At 43.7% G+C, this 21578-nt stretch overlaps 1 protein-coding gene across 2 annotated transcripts; it reads left to right on the plus strand.

Moving 5' to 3' along the window:
* The first annotated feature begins 4192 nt into the window (after nucleotides 1–4192).
* Nucleotides 4193–21230, plus strand: CENPW (centromere protein W). 2 transcript variants are annotated; one of them, XR_013345490.1, is made up of 4 exons: nucleotides 4193–4396; nucleotides 18506–18619; nucleotides 20166–20442; nucleotides 20827–21230. XR_013345490.1 is itself a non-coding variant. In XM_077811733.1 (3 exons), exons 1-3 carry the CDS (start codon nucleotides 4307–4309, stop codon nucleotides 20190–20192), a joined length of 231 nt encoding a protein of 76 aa, XP_077667859.1. In that variant the 5' UTR covers nucleotides 4193–4306; the 3' UTR covers nucleotides 20193–21230. The 2 variants fall into 2 exon arrangements, 1 of the variants encoding a protein (XP_077667859.1); XM_077811733.1 differs by having other exon boundaries at nucleotides 20166–21230.
* Nucleotides 21231–21578: the final 348 nt, after the last annotated feature.

A 21578-nucleotide genomic window follows, 5' to 3' on the forward strand; every position in this document is an offset into this window, starting at 1 on the left:
CCTGTAGAATTTTTCAATATGTGAAAAGGAAATTGACTAATATTAAAATAAGCTCATGATACTGATCTATGCTGGTAGTTAGAATTTATTTCTCTAGGTACTTATGTGGCCCCCTTAACCATAGCATCTGAATGCAAGAATGGCGTTGCAGATTGTAAACAAGTGTTTTCTGGTTTGACCCACTCCCTTGACATTGGTATGACTTTCAGTACTGATGGAGTATGCCACTTTTTACATTGGTTTTGTTTTACGAAATAGATCTAGAAGTGTTTAAGCAAGGACATATTTTCACTTGACCTGGTTCTTTGCTGTGTGTGGTCATTTACACCTGTGCAAAGTAGGTGTAAAAACCTTCCATACCAGACATCTATATCCCCTCTCTTACATCTACTTTGCACAGGTGTAAAAGACTACACAAAATGTAAAGTTTCAGAGTAACAGCTGTGTTAGTCTGTATTCACAAAAAGAAAAGGAGTACTTGTAGCACCTTAGAGACTAACCAATTTATTTGAGCATAAGCTTTCGTGAGCTCACGAAAGCTTATGCTCAAATAAATTGATTAGTCTCTAAGGTGCCACAAGTACTCCTTTTCTTTTTACAAAATGTAAAGAAGTGGAGAATCAGGCACACTCTCTTAATGGGACATTTGTGAACAAGCATGAGAAATGTATAATATGCCTCTAGGTTTTAATAAAATTTGGGGGGAAAAAGCAAAAATTGCACAAACATAATTTGGAGTTATGGTAATTGTTTATTAATACGTAACAAAACAATGTTTTTCTTTGTCTACAGAAGTTTAACTGTTGACTGAAATTATAATATTTGGAGATTGATCCTCTGCATATCTCCATAGAATCAAGAGCTACATAGATTTACAGCTGGTGAGGAACTTCCCCTTCATGTTTTTAAAACAAACAATAACTGCACCCCCCTAAATGTACTCCTTTCTTTGGGTTTCCCAGTGTGTTCTGTCTCTGAGGTGTTTATTTTTGTTTCCAGTCTGGTTGTGGAACCCTTACTCACATTAGTGAACATTTAACTTATCAAACAGTTCTATAAATTTAAATGGACTACTTGCATAAATGTTTACTAATATAAGGGTTCCTCAGTTGGGTCTCTAGATTAAATGCTTTCAGTACAGAACCTGTCCTAATTTTGTCATTTACATCACTGAACACAGTGTTTAAAACATAAGAAATAATACTAAAATAAAATAATATATTGTCACCGTAAGCTTCAGTTTAGGATGCTAGTCCTTACTCAGCTACCTATTTAGAATAAATGTTTACCTGAGTAGAATAGAGACTTAATATACTATCATTCATATTATATTTTCAAAGCAACATACTTACTTTTATTAATTACTCCACACAACATCTTTGTAAAGCAGGTAAACATTCTTACCTACATTTTACAGATGGAAAAACCAAGTTAAAGAGAGATTAAGTGACATGGTTTTAGTTGTACTGCAAAGCAGTGGTAGAGCTAGGATTAGAATCCAGACTCCCAATCCTGCACTCTGGTATTTCTCAACTGGTGAGTCAGCACCCCGGGGAGAGTCATGAAAGGCATCAGGGGGTTGTGAGGTGTTGAAAATGATATTATAGTTCTAAAGCAAAAAAAAAAAAAAAAAAAAAATACAGAATAACTGGCATGGCCCAAACCTGAAAGTTTGTGAGGGAGTTGAAACAGTTGCAGTTGTAGTAACTCTATCTCATTTGTGTTCATGCAGGCGACTGTCTCCCACTACCTTGTTCCCTTCACTCTAAGGGCTTGTCTACATTACCTGCTGGATCGATGCGCAGCAATTGATCCAGTAGGGGTCGATTTATCACGTCTAGTCTAGATGCGATAAATCGACCGCCGAGCGCTCTCCCATTGACTCCAGTACTCCACTGGAGCGAGAGGCGCAGGCGGAGTCAATGGGGGAGCATCAGCAGTTGAGTCACTGCAGTGAAGACACTGAGGTGAGTAGATCTAGGTATGTCAACTTCGTTATTCATGTAGCTGAAGTTGTGTAACTTAGATCGATCCCCCCACAGTGTAGACCAGACCTTACTGTTCAAAGACAAGTATTCTGTCATCCTCTCAGTACACACACATATACACATAAATTATACAAACTTATCACTGCTACACCTTTTACTCTTATGGCAAATACAAAAGGGTCACAAAATTTTGTGATTTCAAATAAGGGGTTGCCAACCTGAAAAGATTAAGCTACACTGTGCTGTATCTCTTGCTGTACTATGAAATGAGTTTCAACTTCAGAATCACATGCCATGGTCCTAGCTCTGCTCTGGCATTGCAAAGCAGCCCTAATGCTGGTTTTTCTAGCTGGTGGAATAGTTTTACATTGTTTTGTTTTTGAGTGTAGTTATGTAACAAAAAAAATCTACATTTGTAAGTTACACTTTCACGATAGAGATTGCACTACGCTACTTGTATGAGGTGAATTGAAAAATACTATTTCTTTTGTTTATCATTTTTACAGTGCAAATATTTGTAATAAAAACTAATATAAAGTGAGCACTGTACACTTTGTACTCTGAGTTGTAATTGAAAGCAATATATTTGAAAATGTAGAAAAACATCCAAAAATATTTAATAAATTTCAACTCGTATTCTGTTGTTTACCAGTGTGATTAATTGCAATTAATTTTTTTAATTGCAGTTAATTTCTTTGAGTTAATCATATGAGTTAACTGTGATTAATCAACAGCCCTAATTGTAATGTTAAAACTAAGGCCTTTGTGTATTCAGGGTCTCTATATGCCTATTACATTGTAACTGCTATATGGTCTGTATCTTCTGTGTATTATGTATCTTTTATTTTGGTGCACCATTTTATTATATGATTTTTAAATGTAATTCTATTGTGTTTTACTATGCTCTAAGTATTTCTTTCTTTCTTTATTAGATATATTGTAACTACTTATTTCTTTTAAATAAATATTATTTTGTTTTGAACAAGTTCTGCTTGTGTGTGTCAATCCTTGAGCGGAAGGCTGTATCCGTGTCCTTTCAGGGTGAGCAAGACCCCTGGTAACACCCTGGCAATTCCTTTAGGGCAAGTCACAACCTTATTACTCATTTGGACAGAATAAATTGCATAATCATAAGCAAATCACTCTTGGAGTGCCTGAGGTCCAAATTTTGGGGTAACAAAGGGTAATTTAACTCATCTAGATATTTGCCTAGTTTTACAACAGGCTACATAAAATGCACTAGCGAAGTTAGTACAAACTAAACTTTCATACAATGACTTTTTTATATGGCTCTATATACTATACACTGAAATATAAGTATAATATTTATATTCCGTTTGATTTATAATTATATGATACAAATGAGAAAGTAAGCATTTTTTTCAGTAATGCTGTGCTGTGACACGTTTGTATTTTTATGTCTGATTTTGTAAGCAAATAGTTCTTAAGTGAGGTGTAACTTGGGGTACATAGAACATAGCTCAGTGGTTTGAGCATTGCCTGCTAAACCCAGGGTTGTGAGTTCAATCCTTGAGGGGGCCATTTAGGGATCTGGGGCAAAAATTGGGGATTGGTCCTGCTTTGAGCAGGGGGTTGGACTAGATGACCTCTTAAGGTCCCTTCCAACCCTGATATTCTATGATTCAAATCAGACTCCTGAAAGCAGTACAATAGTCAGGGAAAGGTTGGAGCCACTGGGTAGGTGAGCTCCTGGCTGTAACAAGTCACTAATAACTAACTGACTGGCACAGCTGGGGGCAGAAACTGGGCAGTGCAGGCCCTGGCACTGTTGGGTGCTCTCTGTTGCAACTCCTGGCCAAAGCTGTCAGATTGGCTTTATTTTAATGGCTGTGACTGAACGATGTGCAGCAGGGGAGAAGAACTCTACTGCCCCACTGACGGAGCAGGTGCAACCTCCCGCTCTCCCTGCCACAGCGCGCCTCGGCTAAGGCTGCGGGAACTAAGACGTCCGTTCTGAGGCGGGCGGGCGGGAAGGAAGAAGAGGAGGAGGAGGAGGAGGAGGAGGAGGATCCTGGAGCGGGCGGGGGGGAAGCAGCGCACGCGCTACTTCCCGCAGCCCAGCGGCGCGCGCTTAGCCTTAAAGTTTGGAGGCAAAGGGGAGGAGCCTTCGCCTTCACTGTTGCGGGCGGGCGCGTCAGCAGGAGTCTTGGTGCGGCTGCGCGGCGGTTGAGCGGCGGATTCGAACGGTCCGGAGGCTGGCGGGGACAGGAAAGGGCGGTTGGACCCGCGCGTGAACGACCGGCCCCTCCGCTCTCGGCTCCCCGGGGGCTGTAGCCTGCACGGCGGTGGCGGGGAGGATGAAGCGAGCGGCGCCCCGCAGCACCCTGCGGAAGCTGATAAAGAGACACAAGCCCCAACTTCGTCTGGCGGCCAACGCCGACCTGCTGGTGAGGGGAACCGACGGGGGAGCCCCCGGGGGCAGGGCTGGGACAGGGCGGGAGGGGGCCGAGGGATCTGCGCAGGCGCGAACTCCTGCCCCTGACAGACGAGCTCCCCTCCTCCTGCGGCAACGGCTCTGCAGCTTCCAAATATCAGGCCGCGACGGGGGTACGGCACCAACTGCCCGAGGGGCGGCGGGGGGGGGGCACGCTGAGGGTAGGTCACCCTAGTGCGAGGGGATGTGGGGCTGCGCCGCCTTTGGGGGTGTGGTTCCCCCCCCCCCCCAGGATATGTGACTGGTCCCTAGTTGCTCTGCAGTTTTGGCTCACTGGAGAGTTGAGCTGCCCCTGCCCCGCTTGTGCGTGTGGGTCCAGGTGGCTTCTGGGCACGGGGACGTGAGGTCAGTAGAGGTGCATTACAAGGTACTACACTCCTCAGGGACACCAGGTTGACCATCATATTGTTAATATTTAGGCTTGAAAGGATTCGATTTTATTGGTAAATGGTTGATTTCACTGTAGCACACAGAACCCCATGAAAAGATATTTCTGTGACTAATAATCGATATTTGCAGATGGGCAAAGTAAGAAAAGTGCTACTTGACAATTTTATTTGATTTAAGGATATATACTTTGCATAGTTTAACATGTGATAACTTGTGTTTTAATGGCAATAATACTTTATTTTTTTTAAACTCAGGGCAGGTATACTTAAAATGCTGAATTGGCTACAGTTGCGCCGCTGTAGTGCTTAAGTGAAGATGCTCCTATGCTGATGGGAGAGCTTCTTCTGTCGGCCTAGTTAATCAGTCTCCACAGGAGCAATGTTGTTGTGAGAGAAGCTCTCCTGCTGACATAATGCTATCTACACATGGGGTTAGATTGGTATAACTATGTTGCTTAGGGGTACGGATTTTTCACACCCTTGAGTAACCCTTACACTGATATAAGTCTGTAGGGTGACCTGGCCTCAGTGTCTACTGTCATTAAATTGTCTGAGATCCCAATAATTTCCTGCAACTATGAACATATAAATTGATAAAATTGAAAAAATGCTTAAAAAGTGCATCCAATGAAGTGAGCTGTAGCTCACGAAAGCTTATGCTCAAATAAATTTGTTAGTCTCTAAGGTGCCACAGACTAACACGGCTGCTACTCTGAAACCTGTCAAAATAAATATTGATATTATCCATCAAAATTATAAATAAAAATCATATTCTGCCAAGCCTGTTTTATTTTGCAGTTACCTCTACAGGCTGATCAGATCCAGACCTCTTTGTTACAGGTACTGTATATATAGTAAAGGACATACCCTGCCTCCAAAGAGTGTACAATCTAAAAGAAATAACAGATTTAATGAAAGGCTAAGCAGGCTGGTCTTTGAGGGAAATAGGGTGACACTAAGAGGATATAGGCAATTTTTAGCCAATCAGAAGGAGTAATTGCAGTTTCCCACCTGCCTAGTTCTTATCATATTGCAGTTTTCCATATGTATTACAGCAAAGGTGAGTTAGCCATCAGTTAGTAACCATATGGTTATTTGGCCAACTTTTGAATAAATAACATATATAACTGGTGGTTGGAGAGTATAGATGCTATATTTTGGAAATGGGGACTTGGGATAAATGAGTGTAATGCTGTGGTGGACTGTCAGTTAACTGAATGTTGGTTAATAACAGAGATGCACTGCATGTATGCATCTTAAATTGTGCATTTTCCGGTAAAGACACCTGAATAACTTAGGCCTCAAATTGAGTGATGGAGTGCATTCCATCTAGTAATTTGAAGCGTACTAGGCACCAGGATTTCCTGGGTTCTTTTGTTCTCTATGTAGAACAAGTACATTTGGAAATACTAGGTGGAGTCAAACAACTGGATAGAAGTTAGACATCTACAGCTGAATTTTCAGAAAACGGGGGTTAATAGAGTTATGCTGAGACTGAGAGGTATGGATGTTTTGGCCACACTACTTGTTCTAGCTGTAGAGATGGGATGATCGCATAGGAAGTGTTTGCCATCTAAGGATCCTCCTACCTTGGCTGGTTAATCAGACTTTATGGGAGCTCGTGCCAGTAGCACAAAGCTGCCCTCATGCACAGAAGTATCTGGGTCTAGTGTTTGGGATGAGAGTTGAATACTTTGAACCAGATTTGGAAGTGCTTTTCACTTTTTTTGTTCATAAATGAATTACTTACTTCAGTGGTGTAGGATGAGGATTTTTGTTTACTTTCACATATATAATTGAAGGAGAACAAAGTGTCTGAATGCAGTAGTGAAAATTATATACATGCACAAAATGTTTCACTTAAATTCAAAATCTGTTTTATACGTTAAACATGGCATTTGGCAGCATTTCTGAGGCTGGGATTTAGTGTATTTGAAGCTAGATCTAGATATACAGTACCAAATAAAAATAGAAATAATCATGTAGAAATAGCTATAGCCCATAACGTTGTATTTTCAGGGTATGTCTACACTACGAAATTAGGTTGAATTTATAGAAGTAGGTTTTTTAGAAATCGGTTTTATATATTCGAGTGTGTGTGTCCCCACAGAAAATGCTTTAAGTGCATTAACTTGGTGGAGTGCTTCCACAGTACCGAGGCTAGAGTTGACTTCCGGAGCGTTGCACTGTGGGTAGCTATCCCGCAGTCTCCGCTGCCCATTGGAATTCTGGGTTGAGATCCCAATGCCTGATGGGGCTAAAACATTGTTACGGGTGGTTCTGGGTACATATCGTCAGGCCCCCGTTCCCTCCCTCCCTCCGTAAAAGCAAGGGCAGACAATCGTTTCGCGCCTTTTTTTCTGAGTTATCTGTGCAGACGCCATACCACGGCAAGCATGGAGCCCGCTCAGCTCACTGTCACCGTATGTCTCCTGGGTGCTGGCAGACGCGGTATTGCATTGCTACACAGTAGCAGCAACCCATTGCCTTTTGGCAGCGGATGGTGCAATAGGACTGGTAGCCGTCATCGTTCTGTCCGAGGTGCTCCTGGTCGCCTGTGTGAGGTCGATCAGGAGCGCCTGGACAGACATGGGCGCAGGGACTAAATTTGGAGTGACTTGATCAAGTCATTCTCTTTAGTCCTGCAGTCAGTCCTATTGAACCATCTTATGGTGAACAGGCAGGAGGTATGGATTGCTAGCAGTCCTATTGCATCATCTTCTGCAGGGCAGGCAAGAGATGAGGATGGCTAACAAGTCGTATTGTACCATCTTCTGCCGAGCAGCCCTGAGATGTGGATGGCATGCAGTCCTTCTGCACCGTCTGCTGCCAGCCAAAGATGTAAAAGATAGATGGAGTGTATCAAAACAAGAAATAGACTAGATTTGTTTTGTACTCATTTGCTTCCCCCCCCCCCCCATCTAGGGGACTCATTCCTCTAGGTCGCACTGCAGTCACTCCCAGAGAAGGTGCAGTGAGGTAAATCTAGCCATGTATCAATCAGAGGCCAGACTAACCTCCTTGTTCCAATAAGAATAATAACTTAGGTGCACCATTTCTTATTGGAACCCTCTGTGAAGTCCTGCCTGAAATACTCCTTGATGTAAAGCCACCCCCTTTGTTGATTTTAGCTCCCTGAAGCCAACCTTGTAAGCTGTGCGTCAGTCGCCCCTCCCTCTGTCAGAGCAACGGCAGACAATCGTTCCGCACCTTTTTTCTGTGCGGACGCCGTACCAAGGCAAGCATGGAGGCCGCTCAGCTCACTTTGGCAATTAGGAGCACATTAAACACCACACTCATTATCCAGCAGTATATGCAGCACCAGAACCTGGCAGAGCGGTACCGGGTGAGGAGACGACCTCAGCGCGGTCACATGAGTGATCAGGACATGGACACAGATTTCTCTGAAAGCATGGGCCCTGCCAATGCATGCGTCATGGTGCTAATGGGGCAGGTTCATGCTGTGTAACGCCGATTCTGGGCTTGGGAAACAAGCACAGACTGGTGGGACTGCATAGTGTTGCAGGTCTGGGACGATTCCCAGTGGCTGCGAAACTTTCACGTGCGTAAGGGCACTTTCATGGAACTTTGTGACTTGCTTTCCCCTGCCCTGAAGCGCATGAATACCAAGATGAGAGCAGCCCTCACAGTTGAGAAGCGAGTGGCGATAGCCCTGTGGAAGCTTGCAACGCCAGACAGCTACCGGTCAGCTGGGAATCAATTTGGAGTGGGCAAATCTACTGTGGGGGCTGCTGTGATGCAAGTAGCCCACGCAATCAAAGATCTGCTGATATCAAGGGTAGTAACCCTGGGAAATGTGCAGGTCATAGTGGATGGCTTTACTGCAATGGGATTCCCTAACTGTGGTGGGGCCATAGACGGAACCCATATTGCTATCTTGGCACCGGCACACCAAGCCGGCAAGTACATAAACCGCAAGGGGTACTTTTCAATAGTGCTGCAAGCTCTGGTGGATCACAAGGGACGTTTCACCAGCATCAACGTGGGATGGCCGGGAAAGGTACATGACGCTCGCATCTTCAGGAACTCTGGTCTGTTTCAAAAGCTGCAGGATGGGAATTTCTTCCCAGACCAGAAAATAACTGTTGGGGATGTTGAAATGCCTGTAGTTATCCTTGGGGACCCAGCCTACCCCTTAATGCCATGGCTCATGAAGCCGTACACAGGAAGCCTGGACAGTAGTCAGCAGCTGTTCAACTACAGGCTGAGCAATTGCAGAATGGTGGTAGAATGTGCATTTGGACGTTTAAAGGCGCGCTGGCGCAGTTTACTGACTCGGTTAGACCTCAGCAAAACCAATATTCCCACTGTTATTACTGCTTGCTGTGCGCTCCACAATATCTGTGGGAGTAAGGGGGAGACGTTTATGGCGGGGTGGGAGGTTGAGGCAAATCGCCTGGCTGCTGGTTACGCGCAGCCAGACACCAGGGCGGTTAGAAGAGCACAGGAGGGCGCAGTATGCATCAGAGAAGCTTTGAAAACCAGTTTCATGACTGGCCAGGCTACGGTGTGAAAGTTCTGTTTGTTTCTTCTTCATGAAACCCCCCGCCCTTGGTTCACTCTGCTTCCCTGTAAGCTAACCACCCTCCCCTCCTCCCTTCGATCACCAATTGCAGAGGCAATAAATTCATTGTTGCTTCACATTCATGCATTCTTCATTCATTCATCACACAAATAGGGGGATGACTACCAAGGTAGCCCAGGAGGGGTGGTGGAGGAGGGAAGGAAAATGCCACACAGAACTTAAAAAGTTTACAACTTTAAAATTTATTGAATGCCAGCCTTCTTTTTTTTTTGGGCAATCCTCTCTGGTGGAGTGGCTGGTTGGCCGGAGGCCCCCCCACCGCGTTCTTGGGCGTCTGGGTGTGGAGGCTATGGAACTTGGGGAGGAGGGCGGTTGGTTACACAGGGGCTGTAGTGGCAGTCTGTGCTCCAGCTGCCTTTGCTGCAGCTCAGCCATACACTGGAGCATATTGGTTTGATCCTCCAGCAGCCTCAGCATTGAATCCTGCCTCCTCTCATCATGCTGCCGCCACATTTGAGCTTCAGCCCTCTCTTCAGCCCGCCACCTCTCCTCCTGGTCATTTTGTGCTTTCCTGCACTGTGACATTATTTGCCTCCACACATTCGTCTGTGCTCTGTCAGTGTGGGAGGACAGCATGAGCTCAGAGAACATTTCATCACGAATGCGTTTTTTTTTTTTTTTCTTTCTAATCTTCACTCGCCTCTGGGAAGGAGAAGATCCTGTGATCATTGAAACACATGCAGCTGGTGGAGAAAAAAAAAAGGGACAGCGGTATTTAAAAAGACACATTTTATAAAACAGTGGCTACACTCTTTCAGGGTAAACCTTGCTGTTAACATTACATACATAGCACATGTGCTTTCGTTACAAGGTCGCATTTTGCCTCCCCCCACCGCGTGGCTACCCCCTCAACCTTCCCCCCTCCCTGTGGCTAACAGCGGGGAACATTTCTGTTTAGCCACAGGCAAACAGCCCAGCAGGAATGGGCTCCTCTGAGTGTCCCCTGAAGAAAAGCACTCTGTTTCAACCAGGTGACCATGAATTATATCTCACTTTCCTGAGGATAACACAGAGAGATAAAGAACGGATGTTGTTTGAACGCCAGCAAACATACACTGCAATGCTTTGTTGTACAATGATTCCCGAGTACGTGTTACTGGCCTGGAGTGGTAAAGTGTCCTACCATGAAGGACGCAATAAGGCTGCCCTCCCCAGAAACCTTTTGCAAAGGCTTTGGGAGTACATCCAGGAGAACCGCGAATGCCAGGGCAAAGTAATCCTTTCACATGCTTGCTTTTAAACCATGTATAGTATTTTAAAAGGTACACTCACCGGAGGTCCCTTCTCCGCCTGCTGGGTCCAGGAGGCAGCGTTGGGTGGGTTCGGGGGGTACTGGCTCCAGGTCCAGGGTGAGAAACAGTTCCTGGCTGTCGGGAAAACCGGTTTCTCCGCTTGCTTGCTGTGAGCTGTCTACAACCTCCTCCTCATCATCATCTTCTTTGTCCCCAAAACCTGCTTCCGTGTTGCCTCCATCTCCATTGAAGGAGTCAAACAACACGGCTGGGGTAGTGGTGGCTGAACCCCCTAAAATGGCATGCAGCTCATCATAGAAGCGGCATGTTTGGGGCTCTGACCCGGAGCGGCCGTTCGCCTCTCTGGTTTTCTGGTAGGCTTGCCTCAGCTCCTTCAGTTTCACGCGGCACTGCTTCGGGTCCCTGTTATGGCCTCTGTCCTTCATGCCCTGGGGGATTTTGACAAAGGTTTTGGCATTTCGAAAACTGGAACGGAGTTCTGATAGCACAGATTCCTCTCCCCAAACAGCGATCAGATCCCGTACCTCCCGTTCGGTCCATGCTGGAGCTCTTTTGCGATTCTGGGACTCCATCATGGTCACCTCTGCTGATGAGCTCTGCATGGTCACCTGCAGCTTGCCACGCTGGTCAAACAGGAAATGAGATTCAAAAGTTTGCGGTTCTTTTCCTGTCTACCTGGCCAGTGCATCTGAGTTGAAAGCACTGTCCAGAGCGGTCACAATGGAGCACTCTGGGATAGCTCCCGGAGGCCAATACGTCGAATTGTGTCCACAGTACCACAAATTCGAGCCAGCAAGGCCGATTTAAGCGCTAATCCGCTTGTCAGGGGTGGGGTAAGGAAATCGATTTTAAGAGCCCTATAAGTCGAAATAAAGGGCTTCATTGTGTGGACGGGTGCCGGTTTACATCGATTTAACGCTGCTAAATTTGACCTAAACTCCTAGCGTAGACCAGGGCTAAGGAACTGCCTTCAAGTCACTTGCTTAAAACAATATAGGGCACACTCAATGCTCAGAATGTGATATTAAACTAATCATTCTTGCAAAAATTTTGTTAAAAATACCTCCTGTTGTAAGGAGGAGCAATTTGTTTCTCCTGTGTTTTAGAAGGTCGCAGGGTGGTGATCATCCATATGTGATACTCTTGACAACTCTTTTGGCTACTGCTGATACTTTCTAGCAATAGCAACTTCTGTGAATTAACAAGTAAAAACACAAACAGTTGATAGGCCTGGATTCCGGACTCTGGTAGAATTGGACTCTGGTAGAAAGAGCACATGGTATAACTGTCTTTTTCCTAACAAGATTTGAAAATTGTGTTCTGGCTTTTCTATCTCAGTCAGTATTTGTGGCTTGTCTTTTCCCAGAATGACAGCATAATTTAGGGAGGGTAGGTTGCACATTCCAGATATGAAAAGAACTGTTAGGTAGTTCCTAAACTAGACTAAAGGCTAGGTTCACAAAAGAACTGAAGCACATAACTGCCACTTCAGGTGTCTAAATCCCAGTATCAGGTCCTACTGGGATTCACAACACCCTGCTCAGCTGCCACCTCGCCCATAGGTGCCTAAATTTTTACAGTAAAAGTTCCCCTGGTGCCTGTGTTTCTGCCTGCCTTCCCGCGCACTGCAGCCCCATGCTGGGCTTCCAGACACCTAAGCCCCAGAGTGATGCAGGAACTGAGGAAAGATAGTTGTTCCTCTGTGTAACTTGCCTGTGGGGCCTGATCTGGTAAGTCTGCTCAGAACTTGGCTACTGGATCAGACCCCCTATAGGTGAGCTTGCACAAAATGTCTGGGCATGAGAAGAAGAGGAGTAGGACCTGCATCATAACGTTTAGCCTGGTGATTAGGGTACTCATTTGGGATATGGGGGATTCCCAGGTCAAGTCCACCTGGTGGAAAAAGGGATTTGAACAGGGGTCTATCATTCTCAGGGGAGGGTCCTAACCATTGAGCTATGGGATATTCTGAGAGGGAGCTCCCTCTCTCTCTCCTGTTGATGCTTTTGCCACAGGTGTCTGGCGAATACAGTCTTAGGCTGGGGGCTGCGGTGGCTGAGCCCACTCTGCAATCACCCTTCAGCAGCGGCTCCTGCCCTGTGGGGCTGGGCTTGGCTGCCTGCTCCAGCCCATTGGCTCTTCCAGCTTGTAGATTGGGAAGAGCCTGCCACAGCATCATCTGGCATGTGTTTCTGCACACAGGTGGGGCCCCATCCCCCATGACTAGGGTGACTGGGTGTCTGGTGTTCAGCTGGAATACCTGGTTGTAAAGGGACCCTGGCGTCTCCGGTCAGCACCGCCGACTGGGCTGTTAAAAGTCCGGTCGGCGGTGCTGTGGCGCTCAGGCAGACTAGTCCCTACCTGTCCTGGCTCTGTGCTGTGCCCTGGAAGCGGCCATTGGGTCTGGCCCCTAGGTGGAGGGGGGAGCACACGAGGCTCTGTGCGCTGCCCTGCCCCAAGCACCAGCTCCGCACTCCCATTGGCCGGGAACTGCAGGCAATGGGAGCTGCGGGGGCGGTGCCTGCGGACAAGAGCAGTGTGCACAGAGCCAACTGCCACACCTCTGCCTAGCAGCTGGTCCTGATAGTTGCTTCCGGGGTGCAGCGCGGTCCGCGGTGCCAGGACAGGCAGGAAGCCTGCCTTAGCCCCCCGCTGCGCCACTGACTGGGAGCTGCCGGAGGTAAGCCTGTGACCCAACCCCCTGCCCCAGCCCCGAACCTTCCCCAACCCCGGAGCCCCATCCTGCACCACAAACCCCTCATACCTGGCCCCACCCCAGAGCCTGCACCCCCAGATGGAGCCCTCAGCCCCCCTGCACCCACCCCACAGCCCCCTCCCACATCCTGAACCCCTCTGCCCCCAGCCAGAGCCCTCACCCCCCCTGTACCCCAACCCCTTGCCTCCACACTCCAACCCCCTGCCCCAACCCAGTGAAAGTGAGTGAGGGTGGGGGAGAGCGAGCCACTGAGGGAGGGGGAATGTAGTGAGCAGGTGCAGGGCCTTGGGGAAGGGGCGGGTAGGGTGTTCGGTCTTGTGGGATTGGAAAGTTGGCAACCCTACCTGTGACACTCAGACCCTTCTGGGTGCAGCTGGATGCAGGGACTCAGGATTTCTCCTCTCTCTCCTGGGACTCTCTTTATTATTCCCTCCCCTCCCCCCTTGACCCCATTACCTCAGGATCCCCGACTTCCCCTGAGACTCTCCCAACCCAGTTCCCTCAGGATCTCCCCTGGGACTCTCATCTCATCCCATCCCAGTGAACTTCATCTTGATCCCCAGCATGGGGACTTTGCTCTCCATGCCAGCCCCATCTCCTCTTCTTGGGAAATCTCCAGAATCTCTACTAGGATAGGTATGACCCACTTCCTTGCTGAGGCTCTCTGGAAGCCAGAGCTCTTCTGCCCCCTGGCTTTAGACATGGCTTCCAAGCCTCCCCACTTGATGGAGTCTCCTGCAACTGGCGTTTTTCAAATGTCAGCCTTCTCAGGAAGCGCTGCTCAAGAGCTAGTGCCCCGTGCCACAACTGAGGAATCTAGCTCCACCTTCTGAGAGTCCAGCATGCAGGTGGGGCCCTCCCCCAGGACACACGTGCCCGCCCTCTTCCTGGCTTTGGTGCTGCTGGATGCAGGGCTTCACCTGCTGAACCTGGCTGTACATATGGGTGATGGAGTGGCTCAGAAAATGATAAAACAAAGAGAAGTGGGTGGATGGCTGCGTCCCCTCTAGCCTTGCCAGCCACTGCTGTTTCTCTGTGACGAAATAATGAAAGATTTTACAAGAGAAAGAACTCATGAGAGTGACTGTGTAACATAATGGTTAGAGCACTCATCTTGGAGGTGGGAGGACCCAGGATCCAGTCACCCTGCTCCAATGACTTTTTTTTAAAATTATTTATACACAGCAGAACAGCTTCAGAAGGAGAGAGTGAGGGAGCGCCACTTGAGCATATTCTGTAGTCCAGTGGTTACAGGCACTCGCCTGAGAGGTGACAGATCCCTGCTCAAATTCCTTCTCCTCCTCAGGAGGAGAGGGTGTCTCCCACATCCCAGGTGAGTATCTCCGTGCTAAAAGTTATGAAGGAGAGCCTTTCTTGTTCTCTCACTCCCCCAGCTTCTTGCAAAAATGGTATAGTCATGTAACTCAGATTGCCAACCAGAGGTAGGTGCCTAGCCTTGGATGCCTATCTGAGAGAGGGGCAGAGCTTAACATACACCTCTGGGTTTGGCATCTTCTGTTGGCTAGTTTAGGTGAGGCGTCTCTTTCCTGCATCATCTACCTTCTACACTCACTACATGCCAGAAGTATAGTAAAAGCATATGGCAGTCGGTTTTTCAGCTGTCCAAGAGGGCTTGGACCTTTTGTAAGGTCTCAAGTTGTGGAGCTCCAGGCTCTCCTCCAGTTTGAGGTAATGGGAGAAGAACAGTACCCTATTTGACTGCTTTATTTTAGAACCACAGACATGTATCTGAATTATAAAAACCACCTCAGATATCATCCTGCCCTCCTAGTTTGCAGTATTGGTGCTGAATCTTAAGAAATAGATCTTTCATTTCAGATATATCCTCCACTGAACAGCTTAAGGCACACCAGCAGGACAATGTGAAGAAGCTCGTACTGATTCTTTCTATACTTTTTCCTTGGGGTAAAATGGAGGAGTTTACTCTTTAATGCTGCCATTGTAGCTTCATGCCTACAAATATTTTTCTGATTAATGGGAGTTCAGTGTATTATAATGCAGGGTCATTGTTGCAATGAGTAGTGTAGAATTTTGTCTTGTATAGTACCTTTTCCGCTTGAGATGTACTAGTATAATATACGATCATTCAGTGACTGGATGAAATGTGTATGCTTAAGTACTTAGCAATAACTCACTCACCTGCTTGGACATTTCCATCAGTTTTATTGAGGGGATCACTTTTTTGCTTTTTTCCATTCCACTTGCCTTGGCCTAGTCCCTTTAAATTATTTTTGAAATATTTATTATTTATCTGTTTCATTGAGGAGCACTCTGATTTTACTGACACTGGTATGTATTTTTTAAATTCATGATTGCAGGGGAAAACTTCTGAAACCTTGGAAAACATTGCTATTAAAAATAGAATAATAAGAACACAGCCGGTCAGAGAGAAAAGCACTCTTTAAAGCTGACTTTCAAATGAAGATTTTTACCTTTTGATGCTACAGTAGAGTATAGATGTCAGCAGAACAAATTCATTTTTCAATTACTTTAAGAATTTAAAATGTGGAAAATTTGTGTAGTTACCCTTTTCCAAAAGTCTAATCCCCATGTTGTTATGTTCAATAATCCAGGTTCTTATGCTGAACATTATTTTAGTGCCACTGTTGTTTGAATGTTTCAAATAGTCTCTGCATGAGTAGTTAAAATTTTTTAATCAGATTAAAAATGGCTTTGAGAGTTTGCCAGGCAAACCTGCAAGAATGTCTGCTTTTTATATAGTACATATATTTATATAAAAATTGGCATGATTTGGACATATCTGTTGCATATTAATACTTCTGTAGTTCAGCAGATTAAAAAATTTCATCCATGTGGTATGCTAGCATTAAAAATATGCTTGTTCTCAACAGTAGATTCTCTGTGTTTATTGTATGTCTACTACCAAAGTATTTCCAGTAAATAAACTCTGAATTGTATTTTTTTCTTGTCATATAATTTTCTAGCTTTGCAGAACAGATATTGAGAGAAATAAGCAAGAAATTGTTTTTGCATGTTTTATGATGACATGATATGAAAGAAATATAACTTAAAAGCATATTCCAGGGGTCTTTTCTAAACGTTCTGATTGAGAATAAATTGTAGATTTTATATAAATCACATAAATGAAAGATTTTTCTCTAATCTTTTCTCTTGTAAATGAAACCTGTTAGGGTAAAATGCTTATTTTAAAATTCAGCTGTTAGAACTTAAGAAATGGCCATACTGGGTCAGACCAAAGGTCCATCTAGCCCAATATCCTGTTTTCCGACAGCGGCCAATGCCAGGTGCCTCAGAGGAAATGAACGGAACAGGTAATCAAGTAATCCATCATCCCCTGTCGCCCATTCCCAGCTTCTGGCAAACTTTTAACTTTTAAAATACCATTGACCATCTATCATCCTATATCAGTTTTAAGATAGTCACTTAGAATAAAACCTCTGCAGTGGGAAATAAGTGTGTAGTGGGACATAATATGAACTCAAATGTGTATACGTTTATAGTTGAAAACTTAAAGACCCATGTCTGCCCTTGATCCATGACCACATTTCCATTGTTGTCAATGGACATTACACATGGGGGTCAAGAGCAGTGTATAATAGTCTTAATTGTGCTGTATTAAGATTACAGGAGTAGGTTTATTCAAGTAGCCCATTGAAGATAATGGGGCCACTTGTGAGTAAATGTTTTTGGGATTAGGCCTCTCGTGCAGGTTGTGTTAAACTGTACAATCTGTAGTTTAGTTTCTCCTTTCTTTTCCTCTTTCCTTTGAGAACTGAGGCACTACATTTATCAAGAGATTAATTTTTAATCACCTGTCTGGCACTTGCATTTTTATGATTTTAAGAAGCTAATTGTTTTGATAGCCGTTATTCCATTAATCAGTGGGGTATATTCTATCCTGTGTTTGAGATCTGCTTGGTGCAAGAAGATGTGGAGGAGTTTGAGGGAGTCTGTTATGGCTCCCTTATTCTGTATGTTTAAATTAGATTATGTCTACACTCTCACTTCTGTCAGTATAATTTATGTCGCTTGGGATGTGAAAAAGCCACTCCAAGCAACATAAGTTACACCAACCTGAGCGCTGGTGCGGACAGCACTATGTCAGCAGGAGAGCTTCTCCCACCGACAAAGAGCTTCTCCCTCCTACCATTTCTCGCGGTGGCTAGAGTAATTAAGCCTATCGGAGAGCTCTGTCCCCTCAATTTAGAACAGCTACATTGGAGAGTTTACAGCAGCGCAGATGCGTTAGTCCAGCTGCGGCGTTGTAAACTCTCTAGCGTAACCATAGCCTGAGGGTTGAGTACTGATGGAGCAGAGTGCTGCCCTTTCCTTAATGTCGTCTGCAATATGGACAGGGTGTGAGGGATCATTTCATTTGACCCAGGAGATAGTTGCTGCTGCTTTGCACTGCAGGATTGGAAATGAGAGTCTTGGACTAACATACGGGAAGAATTTCCCAAACTAGTTTGTGGACCATACTTGGTGATGGCAGGAAGGAGTTAACTGGTCACATGGTACTAATTGCTCCTTCCCCCCCAATTCCTAAAGAATGGTTAAATAAAGAAACACTGTCTCTAAAAATAATTGTAGGTAAATATTCAGCACAAAGCGAGAGGGCTCAAGGGTGATTCATAAAATCTAAACTAAGTCCAGGTTTTTTTAGTTACCGACAAACTAAATGAGTACATGGTTTGAACCTAAAGGCGTAACTCCTAGTTGTAGACAGGATTTTTTTTTTTAGGAAACTGTTGGGAAACACCAAAGTATATTCTGTAGGACCAAGTATTATGCCTGCGGGTGTATCTGTGGCTTTTTTTTAGTACAGACACTTTTTAAAAGTTTGGCTAAATTGAAGCTGTGTGTGCAGGAAATTTTTGGGGGCAAGAAATGTTCAGGGCTAGAAAATTAAACTGTAGCTGAGTAATAGGGTTTTCTTGAAAACCCTTCACAGGAATTATTTCGCTGCATCTTTTGAAGTAAAGGATTCATGCCTTTTTAAAAATAAAGTATTTGCTAAATCCATATAAATGATTGACAGTTTATAAGCATTTTGTTGGAAACCTATTTCACTGCATCGGTGTTTTGTTCTTCAAAGGTGCATTTGAACTTCTTACTGTTTCTCCACCGATTAGCAGAAGAAGCCAGGGCAAATGCTTTCGAGAACAAGAGTAAAACAATTAAATCTGAACATACCATGGCGGCAGGAAAGGTAATAAAATTAAAGTTGAAATTTCTCTCTCCCTTTTTTTGCTTAAACACTTTAATATTAAGGTTTATAGATAAGGTCGCATTGTTACTATACAAAAGCCAGGATATACAACAGTAAAGATTTCTAGAGCAATGCTATCTTTGCTATGTTTTTTATATATAAACAAAACATTTTAAAAAACCCACCTCAAAATATATTAATCCTCCGGAACCTTAACAATAATAAAAAAATCAGTGTTGTAAAATTCACTACAATAACATCAAATAAACTGCCCGCACATTAACATATTCCCCATCTCTTTCCATAACTCCAAATTTAAAAATTTTCCAAAACAAAGACCATAATTTCCCTGCCCTTCAGTGTCTCGAGTGTGGGGAGTGATGAAAATCTGGACTCTTCCAGACCAAGAATGGGATCAAGTTCCAGAGTGGAGGAGTGTTTGTGGAAAATGCTGTTATATCAAGGGAGCTGTAGGTTGAGTGGCTCTGCTGATCTTAACTGCAACAATACATGTGGGTCTGTTACCAGTGGGGAGGTGAGGAATATCATCTTGAGCCCAGGCTAAGCAGGTGGTCTGAGAGAGCTTCACAAGTAGATTGCATGAAACAACAAAAAGCAGTTTAAGACAAACATCAGGAGAGGGCATCTGATGCTCCTTCCAATCCTAGACCCCCACTTGTTTCTCTCTCTCCCTGGACCCTGCCCTGTTTCATTTAGGCAAGGGAATTCCTGAGTGGAGTGTGGGAGAGGAACACTTGGAAGTGTAAGGCCTCATCCAAAACTCCATCTCTTTCAGATGCTGAGTCATCCTTGCATCTACCTTAGTAGGACTGGACAAAATGGAAAAATGATGCCATGCAGCTTTAACATATTGGAGGCCCAGCACCCCATGCATATTAAATTTTCTAGTCCTATTTTTCTTGTAAAATATTTGCTGGATATATTAATGCTAATATATTTAATACAAAATATAGAAGATGTGCAGTGTGGCCCTGTTAAATATTGTGGTTACAATCTTGTGCATTTCTAACCTTTTACTGTGCAGTCTTAATATTATTTAAATATCGTTGCTCTTCTATTTTTTTAAGTGAAAAGATGGAGAAAGAAGAAATTGCCTCGTTTTAATAATGTTAACACTTAAATTGTTCTCAGTCGGGCTGAGAAGTGAACTTCTTAATTTAAACTCTAACCCAAAAAATGCCCATTCAAAAGTTTTGGTGCCCTTTTCATAAATTAAAAAAAAACCCAATATGAAGCATTACAAACAAAAATCAACCCATAACAGCAGTAAAAGCACAAGATGTTATAAAATGTGATATCTAGATATAATGGGGTCAGAGCCTTAAGGGATGTGGTGAGAGCTTTGAAGAACTATTGACACTTCTGGGTGGTCTCTAGAAAACATTTGTTTTGGAAAGTTTTTTGCTTTTGAAGTTGCATTTTGTCTAAAGTATGTTCTGTGATATGAATTTCAATATGACTGATTTTGTTTGAATAACAGTGGGCATATAAGTAATGATGAATATACTTTCTTTCACTTTCACAGGTTATCTTAAAGAAGAGCAGAGGCTAGGAAATCAAGAAGTACTCTCTAATCCTGCTTGCTTTACCAGTGTATTTTTATTAACTCTTTAGTATCATGGCTAAGATCCTCAGTTGGTATAAATAAGCATAATTTCATTGAAGTCAATACATCTACACTGCTTTACCTTTGTTGAGGAATTGGACTTATGTTCTTAAGAAACATCCATGTTTACATGTGATGTGCATTCCTTTATACATGAGTCTCTTACCAAAGCACAAGGCAAACACTTGTGGTGAAGGTAATTATTATTATTTCTTTTTATAATGTAAGTTTTCGGTTGCATCTTCAACTAAAATACTGGGAAAAGCCTATAGCATTTCCCTTCCATGTGTTTACGGTAGTTGTATTCCTAATATATTAATCATTCTAAGAGAGACTTATTAATGAGGAGTTTACGCTAAATGTCAGGTTAGTTTTTGTTATAGCAGCAAAATGTTGGCTTTTTAAAGAAGACTGACAGTCTGAAAATGTTGCATCAAATATCTTGGTTTCAGATTGTTTATAAATATCTAGTTTCAGAGCCTTAATTCTTGAAATAATTTTAAAGAACAGCACAAGTTACTTAAATAAACCTTCTATATTTTTTGGGACTGGTAATGGGATATGGAACCTTTATTTTTAGATGGTGTCCTGACTTCTCCCAAAATTGCTCCATTGACTGTCCTGTGGTTTACATCAAATGAGCTGATGGTCTTAATTTAGGTCCTTGTGGACAGGTGCACTTCATAAAAACAACCGCTACAACTGACATCAGTTGCTGTGCTTGAAGTTAGACCTAGAAGCGGCATCAAGGATCAGCTAGGCATGGATACTATGCTGCTCTCTGCCTTCATTTCTCTGGGTTGAATCTCAGTGGTGTGTGGATATGGTGTATATATTTTACATATATAATGCTTCATTTTCAAGTGTCTAGAATCCTTATGAAACTAAACTTTTAAAAATGTAGACTTGTATCTTATTCTTTTGTGTTGCTTTGTGATTTATGTAATATTAGTTAACAGTGCTTCATGTGTGCATATCAGTTAATTATTTTTTCATTGAACAGAAAAAAATAAAGAATTTTTATACAATGTGGTCATGTTGAATTGTCTTATACTGTTAATATGTTAACAGGACTCAAAGTATGCAAAGATAAATCAAACAGGAATTTTACCAAATGAAAATATTCAGATCTATTTAAGCAAATTGTAGTAAAATTTAAATCCAAATGCATAAACTGTACAAATAGCATGCTTCTTTCTATATTTTAAATCCTGCATTCTAGTATAATTTGGTGTATTCTTATGGCAAAATATCTAAACTGCTTTTCAGGGGTGTTTAAAAGTTTTATCCATAACAGTATACAGAGAGGGGAGATGAATTCTTTGCGGTTCA

Source organism: Eretmochelys imbricata, chromosome 3, assembly GCF_965152235.1.
Source record: "Eretmochelys imbricata isolate rEreImb1 chromosome 3, rEreImb1.hap1, whole genome shotgun sequence".
NCBI classification, from domain to species: Eukaryota; Metazoa; Chordata; order Testudines; family Cheloniidae; genus Eretmochelys; species Eretmochelys imbricata.